Raw genomic sequence first — 24274 nt, 5'->3', positions numbered from 1 at the left:
CTTAAGTCTGAAAGATACAATACAATTAGAAGTTTTAGGGTTGAATTATCAGGAGTTTTATAATCATCCAAATCAGGGTTTCTCAACCCTCAACACTATTAACATTTGGGGCAAGATAATTCTTTGTTGCTGGGGGCCCATCTTGTGTATTGTAGGATGTATAGTAGCATCCTGGCCTCAGCTCAGTAGATGCCAGTAACACCTCCTTCCCCAATTGTGACTGTCAAAAAATGTCTTAAGACATTGCTAAATATCCCCCAAAGGGCAAAATTGCCCCAGTTAAGAACCACTAATTTAAAGTATATTTATTTTTTTACCTTTTTTTAAAAAAATTAATAGACTTCAGTTTTTAGAGCAGTTTTAGGTTTACACAAAAATTGAGCAGAAAGTATGGAGAGTTCTCATATATCCTCTCTCCTTCCCCCTCCCCTTCTCTTCACAGTTTCCCCTATCAGTAACATCTTGCATTAGTGTGGTACATTTGTTACAAGTGATGAATCAATACTGACAGATTTTTTTAAAAATTTATTTATATTTATTTATTTTTGGCTGTGTTGGGTCTTCGTTTCTGTGCGAAGGCTTTCTCTAGTTGCGGCAAGCGGGGGCCACTCTTCATCGCGGTGCGCGGGCCTATCACTATTGCGGTCTCTCTAGTTGCGGAGCACAGGCTCCAGACGCGCAGTAGTTGTGGCTCACGGACCTAATTGCTCCGCAGCATGTGGGATCTTCCCAGACCAGGGCTCGAACCCATGTCCCCTGCATTGGCAGGCAGATTCTCAACCACTGCGCCACCAGGGAAGCCCCCCCTGACAGATTATTATTAACTAAAGTCCATAGTCAAATCATGGTTCACTCTGTGTTCTACAGCTTTTGACAAATACGTCCATGATTACAGTATTATTCAGAATAGTTTCACGCCCCCCCAAATCCCTTGTGCTCCACCTATTCAATTATATTCCTTTTGAAATAGTCTAAACTCTCCTTAAAATGATCCCTAAACCACTTGCCTATTAATGCACATTTTAGTTGCTTCCCAGTGATTGATTAATATCCCAAAAAAGTCTTAATGAGTAAATATTCATTGTTATTTAGGATGCTGCCTTGTGATTAACGTTTGGTAATTTATTGATTTATTTAGTCACCATTTCCAGATGTATAATGTCTTATCGCATCTTAGGACTAGGGTAGGTTCTAATGGTGCATAGTTAAAATTAAAAACTCCTTGGGAAAGTGACATGTCGAAGGCCAAAGTTCATCTTTCAATATATGCAACACAGGTAGTATTTTTCTCCAGTTGTAACATGTAGCTATTTCTTGTTAGTCACTAGATACACAAGTTGTGTGTTTAGCGGACATGTGTTAAATGCTTAAATACTAGAAAAATCTCAGTATACTGAGAGACTGGTGCTTTAAGGACACAGGAACTAAAATCATCTTAAAGGACAGCAACTTCAAGTCTCCCGTTTCACACTTATTCTCAACCATGAGCTTGCTGAATAAAATGATGGATAAAATTTCCCTCTTATTTCATTCCCCTCTCTCCTCTCTCCTTTGGCTGACTACATTTGTATAAGTTAAAAGCAACTTCGTCATATGACACTTGTTTCTACGTGCTCAGCATGCAGTATACACTTAATACGTATTTGCTAAATGAATAAGTGAATTTATGGTAAATAGCAGCTTCTCTTCTTCTGCTCTAGTAGGTCTTGATTGCCACAAAATTAACTGTAATTCAAAGAAATAAGTGAATGTGAGGCTGAGCTCTTGGAACACAGCACACAGTTCACATGAACCCAGAAGATAACACAGATGTGGTTGGTGGTGATGATTAATAACAATAAGTGGGGTTTCCCTGGTGGCGCAGTGGTTGAGAATCTGCCTGCCAATGCAGGGGACACGGGTTCGAGCCCTGGTCTGGGAAGATCCCACATGCCGCAGAGCAACTAGGCCCGTGAGCCACAGTTACTGAGCCTGCGCGTCTGGAGCCTGTGCTCCGCAACAAGAGGCCGCGATAGTGAGAGGCCCGCGCACCGCGATGAAGAGTGGCCCCCGCTCGCCGCACCTAGAGAAAGCCCTCGCACAGAAACGAAGACCCAACACAGCCATAAATAAATAAATAAACAAATACTTTAAAAAAACAAAAAAACAAAAAAAACAAAAAAGTGTTATCCTTAGTCTGTCACTTTAGAACATGTACAGGTATTTGCCCTTCACAAAAAATTCATAAGCCAACCTCTTTGAAAAGGAAATGGGATTTGAAGGACAGAGCATAAAAGAAATTATGAAGAGAAATAAATATCATTACTGGGAGTTGACAGGTGACCTTTACTATGATTAAATACGATTGTGGTATATATTTTGGTTTTCAGGAAGCCCAAACCAGTTTCCCGAGATTGTCAATGTGGTTAAGCCATACTGCTCAGATTTCAAATGAATAGAGAGATTTATCCTTATGTAAGAATGGGAGCCAAGTGACTTTTCATTTCCTGGAGTAATTTGTAAAGTCGGATCTCTCACCTTTAGGAAGGGCCCCAAGCCTAGTTTTGAAGTGTAGCATTGACAGGTACAAATCATACCGTCTCTAAGCTGGTTGACACTCAACTCTATCTGTTCTTACTGAAAGTAAGTTTATGTACAGGTTGCTCAGTGGGTTCACCTGATTGCCCTGTGGCCTGGTGGGGAAACTTGGGATAGAACCAGTAAACAAACCTTCTGTAGACATTGAAGGAGAACCAGTTACACCAAGCCTGATCAAGTGACAGGAGAGAGCAATTTCTAATCCAGCACAGTGCAACGTGGACCAAACAAAGCCTGTCTGCAGGCCATACTTGGTTCCCTAGTTTGACGTATAACATTTGATCTAGGTAATTGAATAAATGCTTTGGGAGGAGATTGACCTTGAGTTCAGTGTTTAGTCCTACAGTTGGGGGTTCATCTCTTTCAGTATCACGATTCACATTGGGGCAAAAACCCTGGGGAAGCTAATGTAAAAATGCTTGAGTGATGGCTTTTGCAACTAATCAGTTCAGAGTTTTCATTTATAAGTAGAGGTGAGGGTGAAGGGGAGTTCTGCCTTGCCAGAGATGAGAATGTCCCAGGACGCTGCTCTGGGAGTCTTTCAGGGAATCAGGTAATAGAATACAGTGTTTATGGTCTTGGCCTTTGAAGCCTTCTGGCTCCTCCACATAGTAGCTGAGAGATGTTGAACAAGAGGCTTAGCCTCTCTAAACCTCAAACTCATACCTGTGAAGTAGTCTGGGTAATAATACTACCTACCACATGGGAAGAGTTGTGATGGGACTTCCATGAGGTGAACAGTGTCCTAGAAGTGCATTTCATGGTGCTCTTGGTAACCTCAACAAAGAGTTGCTAGTGGCAAAGATACGAAGAGGTGGCAAGTAAGTGGAAAAAAGTTACCAGTATGCTGTTTGATGAACACCAGGGTAATCAGGATTTTGAGTAACTCTTTAATGGGCTTATCCTAGGCTCTAATGAACCCCAGAGAGTCATGTCTGTTTCATCAGAGACTGCCTCCTTAAATACTTGGGACTATTCTCACACTGTGCAGGACAAACCTGACTGGGTCATATTACCTGTTCTCCCTTCTGTTAAGTTCCTTAAAGACCACACCCTTCTCTTTTTTTTTAACATCTTTTTTGGAGTATAATTTCTTTACAGTGGTGTGTTAGTTTCTGCTGTATAACAAAGTGAATCAGCTATACATATACATATATCCCCATATCCCCTCCCTCTTGCATCTCTCCCCCACCCTCCCTATCCCACCCACACCCTTCTCTTTTCACAACCAGAATTTTGCCATTTTTTTTGGTTTGGTTTTGTTTTCATTGTATTATTGTTTTTAACTGAGATATAGTTGATTTACAATATTATGTTTCAAGTGTATGACATAGAGATTCACAGGTTTTAAAGATTGTACTCCATTTATAGTTATTATAAAATATTGCCTGTATTCCCAGAATTTTGCCATTTTAAAATTAGCTGCTGTTTCATGAGGTACATTTTAGTTCACTTGTTGCAGTTTGAGGGATAACTTCCTTGGATTTCATTAGAAACACATTTTCAAGTCATCTTTTTTTTTTAATTTTGATTTTAATTTTATTTTAATTTATTTATTTATTTTTGGCTGCGTTGGGTCTTTGTTGCTGCACACAGGCTTTCTCTAGTTGCAGCGAGCGGGGGCTACTCTTTGTTGCGATGCGTGGGCTTCTCTTTGCAGTGGCTTCTCTTGTTGCAGAGCACGGGCTCTAGGCACGTGGGGTCAGTAGTTGTGGCTCACGGGCTCTAGGGGCACAGGCTCAGTAGTTGTGGTGCACGAGCTCAGTTGCTCTGCGGCATGTGGGATCTTCCTGGACCAGGGATCAAACCCGTGTCGCCTGCATTGGCAGGCAGATTCTTAACCGCTGCGCCACCAGGGAAGTCCCTCAAGTCATCTTCTATCCAAGTGATTTCCGCAGATGGCCGACTTGGTCCATTTTATTTCAGAGAGTGGTAAGGAAGTAACAGACGAGTAATAGAAAGGTGTACACTCAAACCTTTTTATTGCAATGATAGCTATTATAAAAAATGGTGATTCTATGTGAATGGTTTTAGGATAACCAGTGTTCCAACATTGTGAATATTATATAACCACTAAAAATAATTATGAGGGTACTACAGGAGTGTGGAGAAAGTGTATAATGAAATTTGAAGAATGCTGCATAAAAGTAGAATATAAAGTGTGCACAGTTATAGTAATAATTATGTATCAATAATAAAATAGATACATATAGGAAATATACAATGAAAATGGACTTTATAAGTAAGGAAAATGGGATTGTGGCAATTTCATAGTATTTAAAATTTTTTTTTTTTTTGTCTTTTAAAGACTTCAAAATCTCATCAGGTTGGTTGTCCATTTGGGGGCTGTCTTTAGGTAAAGTCTATATAGCCTTATGTATGCTGACAGTAACATTTGACAGAGCCCAATGTGCTATTGTTACTTTTCAGATTTCATGTGGTGACCAGCTTGGGCAATCTTTTAGGTAACAACGACTGACACATACTGTCTTACTTTTCTTTTTAGTGATGAAAATGCCAGGAAAGATTTGAAGACATTACCAGCCTTTCCAACCAGAACTCTGCAGGAGCGCCCCTCCCTTGCCTACTGGTAAGCCACGCCAAGATTGCCGGTGACCGTGTTACAGTAACCTCCACTGAGAACGGCATGCTCTTCAGGGAACTGAAAGAAATATACGTGAGGAAACTATCAAACTGCCCATCATACGTGTCAGTCTAATCATAAGTAGACCCTGATCCTTCCAGGGAAAAGGTCTTATCAAATCTCTCTGGAGACCATTGTCCCAAGACTGTAGCCATGTGTGAAGAGTGGCCATGTGCCTTCTCATTCAAGTGCATAATACATTTGTAGAGTGTGCCTTTAACTGAACCATGCTCAGTATATGTGCAGTCACTGTATAATGCAGGCTTAATCTGGCAGAGTGCAATACAAGTGGTATAAAATACAGATTTCCTTGAACAGAGGCGTCCATAATAAACAGAAACAACCTGAATGATCAGAGGTTTCCTCTACAGCCAGAAGTCATTGTCTGTTTTGAGTTGTTTTATTTGTCCGTATTTTAATGAATCCATAGTACCCATTTCCCATGCAACATTTTTCCTAGAAAAGTACGTTTTCTTCCCTTGAATTACTTACATTCCCTTTAAATATATTTTCCTCGATTTAAGGCTGTAAATCCTGAAGATGGTTTTCCTTTCCACTAAAAAACTAGTTACAAAATAAATATTCAACATGAATAGCTGTAATATGAAAGTTGGAATATTTCCCAAGTCAATAGTGAGAGTGGGTACTGAGGCTACATTGCATCCTGAGTCTGGAACTTTCTAAATGAATCATTGTTAAGTGATAGTTTCTTAAGGATAAAAAGCAAAGACCAATCACTGTTGCTTATTGGTTGTATAGAGATAAAAACGTTTATTCTTCTCAGTTATACTTGAGATATGACTAACGAGCTACCAGTCTGAAAGGTGGGTAAATAACTGAATGATGTCAAAGGTGACCAGACTTCAGCCTGTTTCTCCTTTCTAGTCAAAAAGTTTTATTCTAAGACGATAATGAAGGGTTTTCTTCTAAAGTATTATGTTCACAAGTAGTGACAGTAGAATATTTTAGATTGAACACTCACTCAGAAGCATATTTAATTCTTTCTAAATCTTTCCGAACAATTTAAGGAAAATGTCTGTAATACTTTACACTTGCTGATCTCTCTAAAAAACCCTTTTAATTTCCCCAGCAAGGCTCTCTGACTAGCGTTTAATAACATTATTTTTTATTTGTCATATTCCATTCAGTTATGGGAGAGAATATTAGTTTTTTATTTGATGATTGATATTATGTTTCCTTTTCTAATAACTTAAGTTTTTCAAAATTCACATATAAGTGTATTATATAAAATTGTATAAAATCGAGACAAGGTCAAATGGCTGAGCTTCAGGAGTCCATATAGTCCATATCCTACAAAAACAAAAGTCAACCAACTTCTGTCTCCCAAACAAGTTGGCCTAGGCCTTCTTTCTCAAGTGTTTCAAGTAGGCCACCTGAGAACCTTGAAATTGGATCTGTACCTCATACAGTCATGCATTGCTCTACTTTTCATTTCCTTGTTTTACAGTGAGGACAGGGTAATTGAGCATTATTTGAAAATCAAAGGTCTGACTCGGGGTCAAGCTGTGGTTCAGTAAGTATCTTTCTTTTTGCTTAGATATGGTTGTAATGTCTTCCGTTTGAGAAAGTCATCTGAAATGATTTCTCTTGTGTGGTTTGTGCATATAGTACTCACCTGGTTAGAAGTATCTTACCATGAATTATAAAGTGTCTTGGGTCATCCCATACTTTGGTGTCATCAATTCAGATGCCTACCAGTGTCAGACAGGTGACAAAAATGAGAAATCATAGGCCAAGTGTAGGCAATAGGGAGTGGTGGGGACTGTGGTGAACTAGAGAGCTTTTGCCCTGGCTAGAGACAAGACTACTCAGCTTCAGCATTCAGGCATAATGTTGCCAGATCATCTGATGTTTTTCAAGAAAAGCTGGAAATTACGATTTTTAAATCCTAATTTTAAACATGGCAAAGTAATTTTAAGAAAATTTTAGTACAACATGAGCCAAACAACATCTATCTGGAGGCCGTGTTTTGTCACCTGGTTTGTGACTCTGTTTTGGGTGGAGCACGCAGTGTCAGTGTTGGATAATGTTTCTTTATGGTACCAACAGCAGACTGTAATGATAGATTTCTGCATTTTAGACCTATAGAGTTACCATCATTTATTAAGAACAGTTCACAGGCTACATTGAAGTTTTTAAATTGTAAAAAGTAAATTTATAATTTTTAAATTTTTGAATTGTAAAAACTAATGTAGCATTATTGCTATAGTAATTGTACAATAGAATAACTTTTATGGCCATAGAAGTTTTTTAAAAAAAATCTGCTGAATATAGCTCAGAGCATGTGAGAAGTGAAATAAGGACTTGGCAATCGCTATTCCCCTGGTCAGTGTATAGATTTCCCCCACATCCCTGCTCTTGCATTCATCTCCTTTTTATCATAGTGAACCTGCTGTGATCTTCAAGGCAGAAATGAGAAGTTAACAGCCTGAAGTTGAGTCCCTGACTTGTGCCCATTTTCTGAACTGGAAAACAAAAAGGAATAAGAATTTCCATGAAGGATTTTAGGTTAGGTTAATGTGTATTATGAACTGTCCTTGTTGAAATGCAGCACCGTCTTACTTCCTTTGATCATTATCATTGTGGCTGCAAATGAGAGACTGTCTAACTTGGTAGTTAAGGCTCTAGACTGTGGAATCCGACTCACTTTGCTGGAATCCTGGCTGTGCAGTGTAATTGCTGTCTAGCCTTGGCACATCTACCTTTTTTTAAAAAAAAAAATTTATTTATTTTATTTATTTACTTTTAGCTGCGTTGGGTCTTCATTGCTGCACGTGGGCTTTCTCTAGTTGCAGCGAGCGGGGGCTACTCTTCATTGCGGTGTGCGGGCTTCTCATTGCGGTAGCTTCTCTTGTTGCGGAGCACGGGCTCTAGGCACACGGACTTCAGTAGTTGTGGCACGCAGGCTCAGTAGTTGTGACTCACGGGCTCTAGAGCACAGGCTCAGTAGTTGTAGCAATGGGCTTAGTTGCTCCGTGGCATGTGGGATCTTCCCGGACCAGGGCTCGAACCCTTGTCCCCTGCATTGGCAGACGGATTCTTAACCACTGCGCCACCAGGGAAGTCCCCCTAACTTTTTATATTCACTAACATGTAGACCTTTTACTTTAAAAAGTTATCACATTATTGATTACAAGGTCCAGAGCCATTGATCTCCAAAATGTTATTAAAGAGTCCACTTGTATCATACAGGAACCTCAATTTTTTATGGGCAGAGAGGAAATCTTACACAATTTAGTCTTCTCCATAAAGTCTTAAAGGTATACAGTAAATACTTGTTGAATTGAAAATAACAAGAGGTACATCATCACTTTAATTGTTTTGGGGGGGGGTGCATATTTTTAAAAATCAGGTTAGCATGTAATGAAATTCACTGTTTTAAAGCATATATTTCTAAGAGGTTTGACTTAAAAGTTAAGTATAAATTTCTAAAAGTGTACCACCATCAGTAATAAAAACCACCATGTTTTTATTATAGCATGTTTGCTTAATTTACAGCAAGCAGAAAATAACCTTTATTTTTTATTTATTATGAGCATGACCCAAAATTTGTTCTCATGACTTGCATCATTAGGTGCTAGTTTAAAAATACTTGAAGTTTGGGTTTATAATAAAGTACAATATGTTTCTAAGCCATAGAAATTTTAATATGCAGAAAATAACATTTCCTATAGCTTTTTGAAATTGAATTTTTGTTAACAACCTCCCAACATTTGGATAAAGTAAAATATATTACTCCCTGGAGTGGTTTATTCTATTTCTACTTTAGTCAAAGACAAGGTTATAATTAGGAAAGTAGATACAAATTGTGTTTCTTTAGATCACTTTTCCCAAAAGGGCCCTCCAACTAATTTAATAAGAGGTTATAATATATATTCATTTTCCATAGGTATATGAAAATAGTAGAAGCTCTACCGACCTATGGAGTCCATTATTATGCAGTAAAGGTAAATACTTTTATATAACAGAGTTTTCATCATGCCTGTGTTATTTTATGAGAGTTAGTGAACAACACCAACTTTCTAAAATCACATAAATCAATATGCATATATATGTAAATTATCTCTAGAAATTTCAGCATTTAGAATAGGATTGATTTTCTTAAAAAAACAAAAGCCTGATTATATCTTGTCATTTTTAGCAAATCATAAAACACATTATTTTTGCAAAATACTAGCTGTGTTCAAATGTGTTCCTGAAGCCTCTATTAGCCCTAAAATATTCAGATCATTCTCTTTTGGCACACCTAATCTTTTAGCTACTTTTGCTGATTTTTCTCTTTTCCAATTGTGCACCTTTCTAATGCTACTAGATGTTCACTTGATAGTGCCTTTGTATGAGAATCATTGAAGAATCATCCAGTATCATTTCAGCAGCTTCATAAAATCCTCAAGTTTTTACAGGATTTGCAGTACCCATTTTCAATTGGTATGTTTTATATTTGTGTAGTACTCTTTCAGTTGTTTATACACAGGGAGAGATTGACTAAGAAATATTTTGAGATGATAGAGGGTAAAGCATATTGTTAAGAAGAGAGTCTTGTTTGAAAGAGGAATAATTTTATACTTGATCAATCTTGAGTGACTTTTCAAGTTCTGACAGTGTTCGCAATTCAAAATGGTGGGGAATTGGATAATACCTGTATAATGAGGACACCTTGTACTAAAAATATGTACCGATTCCACTTTAATTTCTACTGATTCTTAATTTGTTTGCATATGGGTATATGTTTAAGCCCAAGTTTTTCTTTCCCTATGTCAGTATATATCCCTTTCTTTGGCAAGACCTAAAAGATAAATTTATGAAAAAAAATGTATTCCTCCCCTCCCCATATGTACCTCAAAGTCATTATTCAAGCATCTCGTCTTTGAATCATGTAATTCACCCAAAGAATTTTTTAGTATTCCCATGTTCATTTGTTCAGTATATTATAAACATTAGGATTTCGAACCACTTTTCTCATCATTGTAATTCTTTGGAAACTTCTCTGACCTTTATATAGCTGGTTACTAATCAAGAGAACAAAGAGCTTTTTTTCTTTTTCTTTCTCTTCTTCTTTTTTTTTTTTTCCCCCAGTGGTTAACTGGCTTTGTACTCTGGATTAATTCCTGGTTGAATTACTTACATTTTATTTCTTCTCTCCAACTGTTTAATCCTAACAATAATGCTACTTTCGTTTTGATGGTGTTAATAGTATTGGTGGGTTTTGACTTATAGATCTTATTTGAAGAAACTCTAAGAAAGCATTTTAATAACAAGTTAGGATTTTAAATAGTGTTCTGTTTACCAAGACAAAATTATTTTGACTTGTTGATACTTGTTAAAGGATGAAATTGGTAGATATTACTTCATCTCTAGAAGACTAAATAATTAGGTCTTGGTTCTCATGGTTTTCCATCTTCTAGGATAAACAAGGACTTCCTTGGTGGCTTGGAATCAGCTATAAAGGAATTGGCCAGTATGATTTGCAAGATAAGGTGAAACCTCGGAAAGTAAGTGTGAATCATTTCAGACACTTATGAGAACATTGAGCTCTTCTAGAGCTAGAAACATCACTTTAAGGGGCAACAGGCAATCTTGGGTAAAGAACTTTTGATTAGTGAAGTCCTAGGTTTAGAGAAGACTCAAGTTAAATGTAAAATACTTTTTATAATTCATTCATGCACCGTTTATACAGCAATTCCACGTCTGATCATTTATTCTAAGGAAGTAAAATTACACACAAAGATTTAACTACAAGGATGTTGATCACAACGTAGTTTACAAGTACATACAATTAGGTTTCTATTTTAAGTTAGTATGAACATGATGATGTCATTTGTTTAATGAATTTTACATATATAAAAATACATACATGCATCCACACACATATGCATACATATACATATGTACATTGGATGGATAAACAAATGGGTGAATTGTAAAGACATAAGCCAAAATTTTTGGTGCTAGTTACCTCTCAGTGATACAGTTATAAGTAACCTTCTTTCTACTACTGCCGCTAGTTTTGCTTATCTTTGTTTCACAATTTTCCACATTTAACATGTCTACTTTTTGTAGAGGAAAATAAGTTACGTGCTATTTATTAAAGGGTCACACTATCAGGTTTGGATTTTCCAGAGCTAGTAAGTTACATTCTTGGCAATTTGATTATGAGGTTGTTCCTCTTGACCAAGCACGAGTGTACAATACTTTTTTGCCTATATGAGAAGTGATGAGTTCGTGTAGATATCCATCTAGCTGCTCTGGCCTACTCAGTATTATAATGACATAAAGGGTTACCCATGCTGGTAGGTTTTGCCACGCTCCCTGTCCTCTGCTGCCATCCCTGGGAATCACAGCTGTGAAACAATGACCTATAATAACAGACGGTGGTCAGGCTGCCTGCGCTATCACACCCCGACATCACAGCCTTAAATAGCTCTTATCACTTCCATCTGTCTCTTGCTTTAATTTGTACGAGAAAAACAGCCATATTTTTCATAAAGTCAGGCCCTGGTCATAATACCACAAGCTCTTCATCTTCTAAGTGTCCTTTTAGCTTCAATCAGTACTTACAATCTTCCTTTGAGTTTAGAGAATAAATAAGCTACCCTTTTCTTCCCATTTTATGGTTGCAAAACTGGCACAGAAAACATGAAAGGGTGTTGCCCAGGACAAACCACAGCCCCTTTTTTTTTTTTTTTTTTAAACATCTTTATTGAAGTATAATTGCTTTACAATGGTGTGTTAGTTTCTGCTTTATAACAAAGTGAATCAGTTATACATATACATACGTTCCCATATCTCTTCCCTCTTGCATCTCCCTCCCTCCCATCCTCCCCATCCCACCCCTCTAGGTGGTCACAAAGCACCGAGCTGATCTCCCTGTGCTATGCGACTGCTTCCCACTAGCTATCTATTTTACATTTGGTAGTGTATATATGTCCATGACACTCTCTCACCCTGTCACATCTCACCCCTCCCCCTCCCCATATCCTCAAGTCCATTCTCTAGTAGGTCTGTGTCTTTATTCCCGTCTTGCCACTAGGTTCTTCATGGCCTTTTTTTTTTTTTTCCTTAGATTCCATATATATGTGTTAGCATACTGTATTTGTTTTTCTCTTTTTGATTTACTTCACTCTGTATGACAGACTCTAACTCCATCCACCTCATTACAAATACCTCCATTTCATTTCTTTTTATGGCTGAGTAATATTCCATAGTGTATATGTGCCACATTTTCTTTATCCATTCATCTGTTGATGGACACTTAGGTTGCTTCCATGTCCTGGCTATTGTAAATAGAGCTGCAATGAACATTTTGGTACATGACTCTTTTTGAACTATGCCACAGCCCCTTTTGAATGCCCATCCAGCTCTCCTGGATCAGACTAGCTGGGCGCTGTGGCTTCTTATTGGGAATTATCAGTAAAAATAGGAAAGCATTATTTTTAACAAAAGATCCATCTGTGTGAGGCATGGTAAGTAAGCATTTGTGTAATCATACAATTAGAACTTGATCTCTATAATTTTGGCCCAGTGACCCAGATCAGTTGAAGTAAGGAATACTTGATTTCCAGGAGGAATATGAGTAATATTGGTTGTATTTGAAAACTTGTTTCTAAGACCAAATTTCTAATAATGTTAAGAAATGATATGGGCATACAGTTTTTCTTTACAGTTATATATTTTAATGTTTTTACCAAAAGTTTTAAATAGTCACTGTAAAAGAAACCAACAACAACAAAAAAGCACACACTACAGAAACATCAATTGGGGGCGGGAAGTTCTTCAGCAATCGCCATCCCTCCCCTGTGATAATCACTGTCAAGAGAATGATACTGATTTGTTTGTTTGTTTATGAATTTTATTTTGTTTTATTTATTATTTTATTTTTTTATTGAAGTAGAGTTGATTTACAATATTGTGTTATTTCTGCTGTACAGCAAAGTGATTCAGTTATATATATACATAAATTCTTTTTCATATCCTTCTCCATTACGGTTTATCACAGGATATTTAATATAGTTCCCCATGCTATACAGTAAGATCTTGTTGTCTATCCGTTCTATATAGAATAGTTTGCATCTGCTAATCCCAAACTCCCACTCCATCCCTCCCCCACCCCCCCCCTTGGCAACCACAAGTCTGTTCTCTACGTCTGTGAATCTGTTTCTGTTTTGTAGATAGGTTCGTTTGTGTCATATTTTAGATGCCACATATAAGTGATATCATATGGTATTTGTCTTTCTCTTTCTGACTTACTTCACTTAGTATCATAATCTCTAGTTGCATCCATGTTGCTACAAATGGCATTATTTCATTCTTTTTTATGGCTGAGTAGCATTCCATTGTATATATGTACCACATCTTCTTTATCCATTCATCTGTCATGGACATTTAGGTTGTTTCCATGTCTTGGCTATTGTGAATAGTGCTGCTGTGAACATGGAGGTGCATGTATCTTTTTGCATTGTAGTTTTATCTGGATATATGCCCAGGAGTGGGATTGCTCTATGGTATGGTAATTCTATTTTTAGTTTTCTGAGGAACCTCCATACTGTTTTCCATAGTGGCTGTTGATACTGGTTCATTTAGACTTTGCCAGCGTGTATACCAAGCTTTTACAGAGAGAAAGAAATCTTACTGTGTATACTATTCCATACTATGTCACATTTCTCCAAATCACTTCTAAAACAGATGTCTTTTTACTCTTCTTAAAGCTGACTGGTATTCCATGGTGTTGAAATACATAATTTATTTAACCAGTTCTCTCTTGATGAACATTTGGGTTGTTTCCACTGTGGGAAGAGTGAGTTGTAGCATAATGAATTTCAACCAAGGCAAATAACTAGCCCCTATTATCTATTTTGTAAGATCATGTTTTCTTAAGGTAGACCTCATCCATGTTAACATTTTTTTTTTTTTTGGTAATTTATTTCTTCCCTGAATTTTACTTTAAGAAATAACATTTCTTTGGTTTTTCTGAATCTTGCATGTAAAATATAACTTAAATCGACTCACAAGTAATTTCTTAGCTGATGTGGCTTGAGAAAATTGAGATTCTCACAGACTCTAAATGCATCTACTAAAAACAACCAGGCTTTCTTCCAAAATAATGGTGAATCAGAATCTGCACAGTAAATATTGCTGTTAATTTCCTGTCAGTTGCTCATGACTCACAGGCCTTTCTTTACATTCACAGTTTCATAGAAATTGGTAAATATTGTTTGACACTGATCATAATCAGGTTTGCTTGTTCATTTCAGAGTCTAGACAATGATCAGAAGCCACTTCCTTTTTGCAATTTGCAAGAGTTTTCCTATTTCATTTTCAAGACATGCCATTCAGTTCGAAAAGGACCATAAACTGCCCATCTGGTGTGATCACTGTCTTGCTTTCTCTTTCTTGGTTATTTTAGCAGGTGCCCACTTTGTACCACTGTTTGCTTTCTCCTTGCTTCTTCTGTTAAACCTGACAATGGATTTTGCTTCCGTATCTTTGTTTTTTCCTGTCTAGACAACTTAAGAGTTTCATTGGCAGGAGGATGTTCTAAAGTCCCCTTCTTGGCTTAGTTGCACAAATAAGGGTCGTGAACAGTGACATATAAAAGGAGGATCACGCTTCAGCTGTTTGCGTGGACCTGTGCTCCAGCAAGTTACCAATGGCCGGGCAGGAATGAAGGTCATATTGCCAAACTGGAATGAAACAAAGGCTGGAATAGGAGGCTGCGTAGATGCTCAGCCTCCTGAATCACATGCCTGCTGCATTATAATTACATGGCTTAAAAACAGGCCAGAAGGAGGAAGAATTACCCATGATAAGATGTCAAAAGTCTGTTTTGAAAAAGGGTTGGTCCGAGGTCCACAGGCTGAGGCCTCTATCCTTTCCACATAATGTCTGTCAGTTATAGGGTCTGAATATTGGAGACTGTGTTTGTTTTACCTCCCAAAACACCCAGCAAAGGCTCTTCATGTGTACTGTCTATAAGGCTTTTGCCAGTCAGGGAGGTCGATTTGTTTGCAGTGCACGTAGTATAATGCAACAGGGCAAGGGTTTGGGAAGCAATCCAAAGACTGTCTCTGATGTCATTTGCTGTGTGACCTTGGACATGTTGCTTAACCTCTCTTTAAGCTTATAGTTTTCTCATCTGTACAATGGTAATGCCACCAACTACTAGGGTGGTTGTAAGAATTAATGAGATTATATTTAGTGTTGTGCCTGATACACAGTCATAACTCCATAACTGGTAATTACTCATTTGTAGTGAGGGAGAGAGACAATAAAGAAGGGTATGAGAAATATTCTTGGATCACTGGTTAAGGAAGGACCCAGCATTGCTACAAACCCAGAGCCCTAGTGTACCACATAAGAGTCCACACTCACATTTACTATTTTCAGAGACTGGTAAGCATTCTGCCCCTCCCAATTCATTAACCACAATGCCCTAAGGTATGATGCAAATTAAGAGAAATTTTTTAACTTCTGAGTTACAATCCACAAAAAATACGGTATTAAAAAATCAGGTCATAAGCAGTTTTTCTTTTAAATCCTTCCTTTGTGCATGAAATGTGTCATTGCAAACTCTTAGGGAATGTGAGACATACCAGAACTCAACTTCAAATCGTAGGATGTTCAAACTTAAAAACGATGAAGCTTTATTTAAAAAAGAAAAATTCAAACACGTGCTAGGTTTTTATTGTTCATTCAGTATTTCAAGGAAAAATGTCTGTTCTTCACAAAGAAGTAGACAATGGGTCCGTGGCTAAGTATTAGTATATGTCATGACTGATTTCTACCCCTCTAGCAAGTTATTTCCCTGGGGAAAACCAGAACCTGTCAGAGGTGGGAGGAAAAAAAATGACATGCTAGTCAAGGTGTCATAGGTAGACCATAGTAGGATAAAATGATTTTCAAGATTAGTATCTTTCTGCATTATAAGACTAAGAAAGTCTTGTGATACATGTCATTACCCCAGGGCATTTCAGGGTGGGGAAAAAAATCAGTTAACTGATTTTTTTAAATTAATTGGAATTCCCAATTGCCTAGAGCAGACGAATTAAGTAACCAGCACAAAAGTCTTCCTGTTTCCTTGTCATAAAAGTACAGGGTTCATTTCATTTAAACTCAGTGACTTGCTTATTTTTCTAAGCACGGCCATCTTGATCATTTCTAAACCCACCTTGCTTCCTCCACCACTACCCCATCACCACGGACCTCGATTAGGATGCTGCTTCTAATGCTGCTTAAATTCTAGGTGAGGTTAACTACAGGAGAGAGAAGAGAATGTGTGCCGTCCAGTTGTATTATACTTTCCACATCAATACAAAATGAAGTATGATGGGCAGGGAGAAAAAGAATTACAGAATGTCACCCGGAGACCAGTCCATCCGGTCTATACTTTGTGAAGTATATAATTAAGCTCCAGCCACACCAGGAATCAATTTGATTGTTAAAGCCTTCTACAGAGTCAGTGGGAGGAGAGCTCCAACCCTATAGGGTGGATTTGAAATAAGAACCAGTCTGGCACTCCACTTACTGGTTGGCTGACCTGGAGCTGTCACTCAGCCTTTTGGGTCTTTATTTTCTCAACTATCAAAATCAAAGAATTCTGTCTATCTACCTCACAGATCATTATGTGGACCCAATGAGTTAGTGAATTCTTTCACTGACTATATATTTTTCTTTTCTTGTTTTAAATTCATTTATTTTTTATTGAAGTGTAGTTGATTTACAATGTTGTGTTACTTTCATGTTTACAGCAAAGTGATTCAGTTACACATATATATATATATATTTTTTTCAGATTCTTTTCCCTTATAGGTTATTACAAAATATTGACTACAGTTCTCTGTGCTATCCAGTAGGTCCTTGTTGGTTATCTATTTTATATATAGTAGTGTGTATATGTTAATCCCAAACTCCTAATTTATCCCTCCCCCTGCCCCTTTCCCATAGACATAGAAAACAAACTTATGGTTAATTATTTTTCCCTTTACACCATACTCTAATTTATAGAAAGTTTACTGGGCAGCATAGGCATTTGTCTTTTCCTCCTGTAGTTAATCACTATTAGAATTTGAAGCAGTTCTAAAACAGGGAACTCTCAGAGAATTGGATGGGCATTGGTAAATCCCTATTTCCATCTCACAACCGGTAGGCAGATGGAAAGAAGCCAAGGCAAGCAGCCTTATTCATAAAATCACCAAGTTTAGGAACTCCCGTGGTGGTCCAGTGGTTAAGAATCTGCCTTCCAATGCAGGGGACGCAGGTTCAATTCCTGGTCGGGGAACTAAGATCCCACATGCCTCGGGGCAACTAAGCCCACACGCCACAACTAGAGATCCTGTTCGCCTCAACAAAAGATCCCACGTGCCACAATGAAAGATCCCGCGTGCCACAACTAAGACCCGACCCAGCCAAATAAATAAATAAATAAAATATTTTTTTTAAAAAGGTTTAAAGAAAAAATCACCAAGTCTAACTGCAAAGGAGGCTGGGCAGTGTATACTCTAGGTGGGTGTTCATGGACAAAGCCATCACTCAAGGTGTTTTGTTAGAAGGAAAAATAGATCCTGAGGGTGATAAGTAGTTCCTGTCACTCGGTGTTTGTTTCCTTGGAAGTCTTCCAGGGGGATGGTTAATGAGAAACAAACAAGTGAGCAGAGAATGAAGACATAATTATAAATTTTGAATAGTCTCTGATGGAAACAAATGAGATGGAGGGACAAAAATGGGATGGGTAGGGATGTTTCAGGTGTTCAGAAAAGGCCTCTCTGAGAAAGGTGACATTTAAGCTGAGACCTGAAGTGTGAGAAGGAGCCAGGCTTAAAACAAAGAATGGGTTGGCATGTTCATGTCAGAGAACAGTGTATGCTGATGGGAGGGAGGTGGGCACGTTATAAAAACTGAGAGACCCCTACAGCTAGAGCTTAAAGAGTGAGTGTGTTCCCTGTAGAAACTGAAGGTGATGGTTGAAAAAGAGGAAAGGGCTGCTGGACAGGCAAACCCATTAGATTTCATTATCTCATCTGTTACTCTGTGTTTCTAGGCATTTACCAAATGGCTGAATTGCTGGCACATACAGAAAAATGAAAGATAGCTCTCTAATAGGATTGACCAGTCCAAATGCAGAGAAAGCCAGTTAGTACATAAAGCATGGTGACAATTTTTTCTATCACGGGGCGTAAACAGTAAAGTTTTCTTCATTCTGTACTTATAACCAAAGATCGGTTTGGTTTTAATTCATTCATCCTTCAGGAGCAAATCTCTGACAAAGTGCAATGCACTCTGATATTTTTCCAAAAAAAAAATAATGAGCCCATTCTGTCTGCAAGGGCCCTATAGTACTTTATATAGTTTTTTAAAGATTTATTTATTATTTATTTATTTAACTTATTTTTGGCTGCGTTGGGTCTTAGTTGCAGCACGCAGGGTCTTCATTGAGGCGTGCAGGATCTTTCATTGTGGCACATGGGCTTCTCTGTAGTTGTGGCGTGCAGATTTTCTCTTCTCTAGTTGTGGCGCCCGGGCTCCAGAGCACGTGGGCTCTGTAGTTTGCAGCACACGGGCTCTAGCTGAGGCGCGCCAGCTCAGTAGTTGTGGCCCGCAGGCTTAGTTGCCCCGCGGCACGTGGGATCTTAGTTCCCCGACCAGGGATCGAACCTGAGTCCCCTGCATTGGAAGGTGGTTAACCACTGAACCACTGGGGAAGTCCCCTACTTTATATTCTTTATCTCGTTTAAGGAAAAAGCCCAGTCCCGGTCATCAAGGACCTGACAACCCATCTGGAAAGACAAAATCATATTCAAAATTAGAGATTTGTATTGAAAATATTTAATAAGCAGACTAGGTACCAACCTGTGAGGACGGATGCCATCTGTAAACATCCAGAAGGGCCATGCAGGTGTCTCTGAGCGACAGGTCAGCCCTGGTTATACCAGATACGTGCAGTGAGCGCTCTATTGCAAGTACTAACAGAAGTCCTTAGATCAGCTCTGAGAGGTTAGAGATTTGGCCACAGAGGGAATTTATACGAGGTGACATCCTCTTAGATGATCAGATTTTTATATCCTGTATTTTCTGATACCCAGGACATCTTTGTCTAAACGTTTCCAAAACTACTCAGAATGTTTCACTCCTTGCGTTTAAGACCTGATGTTTTCTGTGTGAAGGGTTATCACATCACATCTGAAAAAGTAATTTTCTCTACCTGAGAGTGTACCATTTGGTGTGTTCCCGGGCATTGAGAACATGGCCTCTTGTAGTCTGATCAGTTGTTCTAAGTCCTTCTGGGAGGGAACATTTGCATTTAGAAAACAATCCAGACATTTATTTGTTCCTAAAGACATACCTAGTTGAGAAAAAGAGAAATCCAAAATTCATTATTTTGTAGCAAAAATTTTATCTTCTTCATCAACACACTTCACCCACCAAAGCATAGTTATGTCACCAGAAATTATCCTCTGAGTCAGGTGTTCTCATTCTCTGCGCTATTGATGTTTTGGGCCAGATCATTTTGTCCTGAGCATGGTCTGATATTCAGCAGCATCTCTGGCCTCTAACCACAAGATGCTAGTAGCAGCCTCCCCTCCAGTGGGATAAACCAGAAATGTCTCCAGACATGGCCACATGTTCTGGGAGTTGTGGGTGAGGGTGGGAAGTGAAGAGAAATCATCATTGGTGGAGAACCACTAGTCTAAGTCAAACATGAGAGACTCAGAGTTCTTTTCTGCAAATGGCTGTCGTAATTGCTGCCGTTTTCTTCCTATGAGGTTGAACTGGGAATTACTCTTTTTTTCTTTCTTTTTTGGTTAACATAACAATCTTCATAGAATACTCTTCCCAAATAAGAAAGGCAGGATAGTGTGCTCTGGTAACTGGGGAATTTGGAGCCATGGTTGTGCTTGGGTGTGAATCCCAGATCTGCCCCTATTTAACTTTGGGACCTTGGCCAATTAAACCTCTCTGAGCCTCAGTTTTCTCTTCTGTGAAATGGGGCTAAATGTAGTTACCTCCCCATAAGGTTGTTGGGAAGACTCATTCTCAGTCACATAAATATTTGGTTGAAAGATGGCTAGCTGGATAGAAGGTAGGTCAATTTGGCTTTCTCAAAGCTCATCATCCTGAAAAATTCTAATTTTTTGGTACTCCAGGAGGCAAAACAGATCTGCTAGCTGGCTTGTGGGTACTAACAGTATACTCATCAAGTGTAACTTTTTTAAAATGAAAAAAGAATAAATCAATAATACAGTGATCTTGTTTTGCTTCAAGTTACAGCAGGGGACTCACCCTATGTGAGTAATTATTTGATATACAGTCATACACCACGCTGCTACTATCCCAAATTTAGTCATTTACAAGGGAATTTGCAGTTAAATGATTAACCTGTATTATAAGTGCTATTACAAAAAAACCAAGCCTCTGATGATGTCTTTCCTGTCATTGCCTAGTGTTAAACCTTTGGGTGCTGTCTACTTTCAATCCATCAAGATTCAAAGAGACAGTGCATCCTTTCTGTCCAAGACTTTTCCTTGTCTTTCACTACCCCAGAGGTCCTCCTTGCTGGTAGTGGGTCACACTCCTCAGCATTTTTGTACATGCTGGGGCATGTCTCTTCTTTTCTGGGTACTCCAGTCAGGAGGGAGCTTGCTAGCTTGCTGCCATTGCGTCTCCCTGTGGGCGTGCCTTTGACCCATTCTCACGTACCTCCTCTATGACCTCTGTGATACAGGAACAGTGAACAGATTTCCTACCTAGAGGGTGTATCAGGAAACCACCAATGAAATCAACAGAGATACAGCAGTTTTTACAGAGGCTGAAGCTCATAGAATTGGAAATCTGAGGGACACAGAAGTGTCAACAGAATAACTTGGCTATTTCTCATCAGTGGAAAGACAGATGTGGGATCCAGACAGCAGTTTCTAGTTCTTTCTGCTGTTAAGTGGCTCTCCTCCATCTTCAGAAGAGATGATAAAATAAGGGAATTGGACTGAGGGTCCTTCCTAACAGATGCAGCTAGCTTTATCGCTTACTAAATGTTGATTCTGAGCCAGGCAGTGTGCTAAGTGCTTCATAAACATAATCTCACTAAACCCTTCCAACAACCCTCTGAGGCAGGCGTTGTTGGTCCCATTTTACAGATGAGGAAACTGAGACTCAAGAAAGTTAAGCAACTTGCCAAATAAAGCACATGTGGTGAAATCAGCATGTAAACCAAGGCAGTCTGATGTGGTCCATTTGGTTCAGGTAAGCATCACAAGGAAGGGGACCTGGCTATTATTTGCCAGCAAGAACAGGACCTCACGCATAGAAGGTGGACAAGAAATATTTGTTAATTGAAGAGGAATGTGTAAAGGACTCCAAGAGCTACTTAGGTATGTGACTCTCGGTTTCCTGAAAGTCCCTCAGCTTTTCCTTATAGTCTTTTTTCCTAAAGTTTGACAGTGGCCTCAGATGTTTAGGAACCAGTGTGATTGTAGCATAGGAAGGGGAAAGAGGTGATTTCTTCCAGTTCTTTAAGGCTGTAATAGTGAGTGGCTATCAGTATCTAAATACTGAGGTTTATTTAGTTTTCAACAAAATGGCTTAAATATTCAACCCATGCATCTCATTAAATAAAGTGTAATAACGCGTGGCAAATTATGCTAAAACCGTCAACTTCCTTTACATCTAAGGATAAAGGGAATAGATTCTGACTACGGCATTTTACACACGTTCACTTTTAAAATAAGATTTGATTCAGCTTTGGTTTTCTGTGTCAGTTATTAAATTTTTGACACTTTCTTTTTTTAAGACAAGGTGATCTGTGACCTAAGGAAACATTCTCTTCCTGTTGTAGTTTTTTTGATTATCTCTTTGTTACTATCATTGTTCACATTGCTCCTCTTTGACTTTTTTTGGTTTATCTCTTTGTTTATTTATTCTGTAATCTCAAAGTTAATCCCAGCTATTATTTCATCTCTTGGTATCTACTTCCTTCTTTTGATGCTAAAGGGCACAACTAATCATTCTAGATGAGAGTAGAGTAGAAAGACGTCTGGAAGACCTAATTGATGGTTTTATTGTCACCATGCAAGTATTTCCTTTCATTACTAACACCATGAATTCTAAACACAACACAATTTCAAACTCATCCCTACTAGTGAGTGCTACATAAACAACAATAAATACTAATTAATGATTGTCATTATGCTTGTTTAATGATCACTTTAGAAAACAGTGCAGTTTCAGGCTCATAACTCTGTGTTGCAAAGCAAATAAAACTCCTCTTCTCCTACCCACCCACCCCCCAAATCTCCAGGAGTGGGAATTTTGTCTTGGGCAAAATTTTTTTTCTGTTTTAATATGAAAATTACAAATTTTGTTTATACATACACATTCACATAATATAATATATATAATAGTCTTGTTCTATCCTGTAAGACATCATACGCTATAAGAGTCCTACTCTGTAGGGGCACCAGTGTTCTCCAAACAGTGGAGAATGTGAAGCGTACTTTGCTCCCTTCTACCTTCCTTTGAATTTTGTTCTTTTTTCTTAAATGGTTTCTTGTAACCGTTCTTCATCTTTCAGGTGATTTAGAGTATTCCTTATATGTCAGGCCATTTCTCTCTCCTTCTTTTCTTTTCTTTTCTTTTTCTTTTTTGGCTGTGCTGCATGGCTTAGCTTGCAGGGATCTTAGTTCCCCGACCAGGGATTGAACCCCGGGCCAACGGCAGTGAAAGAGCTGAATCCTAACCACTAGACCGCCAGGGAATTCCCCGTCAGGCCATTTCTGTAATACAGAGGCCCCAACAAGTCAGGTCAGCCTGGTGGATATTTCTTTGGCATTTTCCTCTTATCCTTCCGTTGGTCCAAAATCTTGAGTAATTTTGACCAGAGGGGGGCCTTTTATTTACCCTTTAAGGAAAACACTTAAGTACCAAAAGGACAGGAATGAAGATCAGACAGCTGCCTGCTATGTGCCAGGTGCTGTCCTAGGCGTGTTGCATGAGCAATGGAATCCACTTTACCTCGGCTCCATTGCCATTTTCAGAGCCTTATCCTGCTCTCTGAGATGGAGAACTCCAAGGTAATTTAAAAGCACGATAGAAGAATGATGTCAGAAATTTCAAAAGAAAAACTAGCTTATTTCCAGCTGCCAGCTAGATCAAGAGCAACTACAGTTAGAAGTGTTTTCCTAGCAACTTCAAACATTGATAAGAATCATAAAGGTAATACATGCCTAAAATGTAGGCCTCCCAAATGGTTAGGGAGTGGAAATCTCACTCTTGTATGAAACAGACCAACCTTTGTTCATTTTATACAAACTTCTTTTATTTTAATTTTTAGAAATTAAAAAAATACAGGAATACCAAGAATGTGACTACACCTGCATAACCACTTAAATTGACGATTACTAATATTTTGTTATATTTACTTCATCTTATTTTTATTAATCAAGTAAATCAGACATGACTGGTAACATTGAAGTTTTCTGTGCCATTTACCCCTCATACATTCTATCGTCCCCAACCGCTATCACGAAGGAAGTTTGTGCCATTCCTCTTCACTTTTATACTATTACAGGCACATATATGAAATTACATTTTGCAAAAGCTTTCCAGGGATCGAACCTGGGCGACAGCAGTGAAAGCACCAAGTCCTAACCCACTGGATCTCCAGGGAATTCCCTGCAAAAACTTAAGATTTCAGGTGGGGAAATGGCTTTGCCTTTCAGACTTAAAAATGCAGTCTCCTTCCTGTAACTTCATTTGCAAACCCAGTTGCCATCTAATTATTTCACTCTTTAAATTAGCTGAAACCCTTCACCTTTTAAGTAGGGTTTTTGCTTGCAGGGGGACCGTCTGCTGTCCGTCTGCTGGCAAAAGCGCTAGTATTTCACATGTGTAAGTGATAAGAGGGAGAGGCGGCGGCTTTCAGAGATCAGGTTTCAAGTCTGGCCCTGGTTTTATGTGTGTGGGAATGGACGCAAAGGAAAACACAGCTGAGCTGCATTGTGGCTCTTCCTGTCAAACCTGTTCGCGTCCAGGGTGAGTAAAACGGGG

At 38.5% G+C, this 24274-nt stretch overlaps 1 protein-coding gene across 4 annotated transcripts in view; it reads left to right on the top strand.

Annotated features, from left to right (window-relative positions):
* The window catches only part of FRMD4B (FERM domain containing 4B), a 336744-nt gene that overhangs the window by 286293 nt on the left and 26177 nt on the right, over window positions 1-24274 (top strand). For all 4 annotated transcript variants that reach the window (XM_082412128.1, XM_082412125.1, XM_082412126.1 and 1 more), the window contains 4 exons: window positions 5084-5167; window positions 6690-6755; window positions 9132-9189; window positions 10648-10734. In XM_082412128.1, coding sequence (XP_082268254.1) covers window positions 5084-5167; window positions 6690-6755; window positions 9132-9189; window positions 10648-10734 — 295 coding nt within the window. The remainder of the gene's footprint in view (window positions 1-5083; window positions 5168-6689; window positions 6756-9131; window positions 9190-10647; window positions 10735-24274) is intronic.

This window comes from Balaenoptera physalus, assembly GCF_965194825.1.
Source record: "Balaenoptera physalus genome assembly, chromosome: 11".
Classification (NCBI taxonomy): Eukaryota; Metazoa; Chordata; class Mammalia; order Artiodactyla; family Balaenopteridae; genus Balaenoptera; species Balaenoptera physalus.
This window is presented reverse-complemented; position numbering and strand designations above follow the sequence as displayed.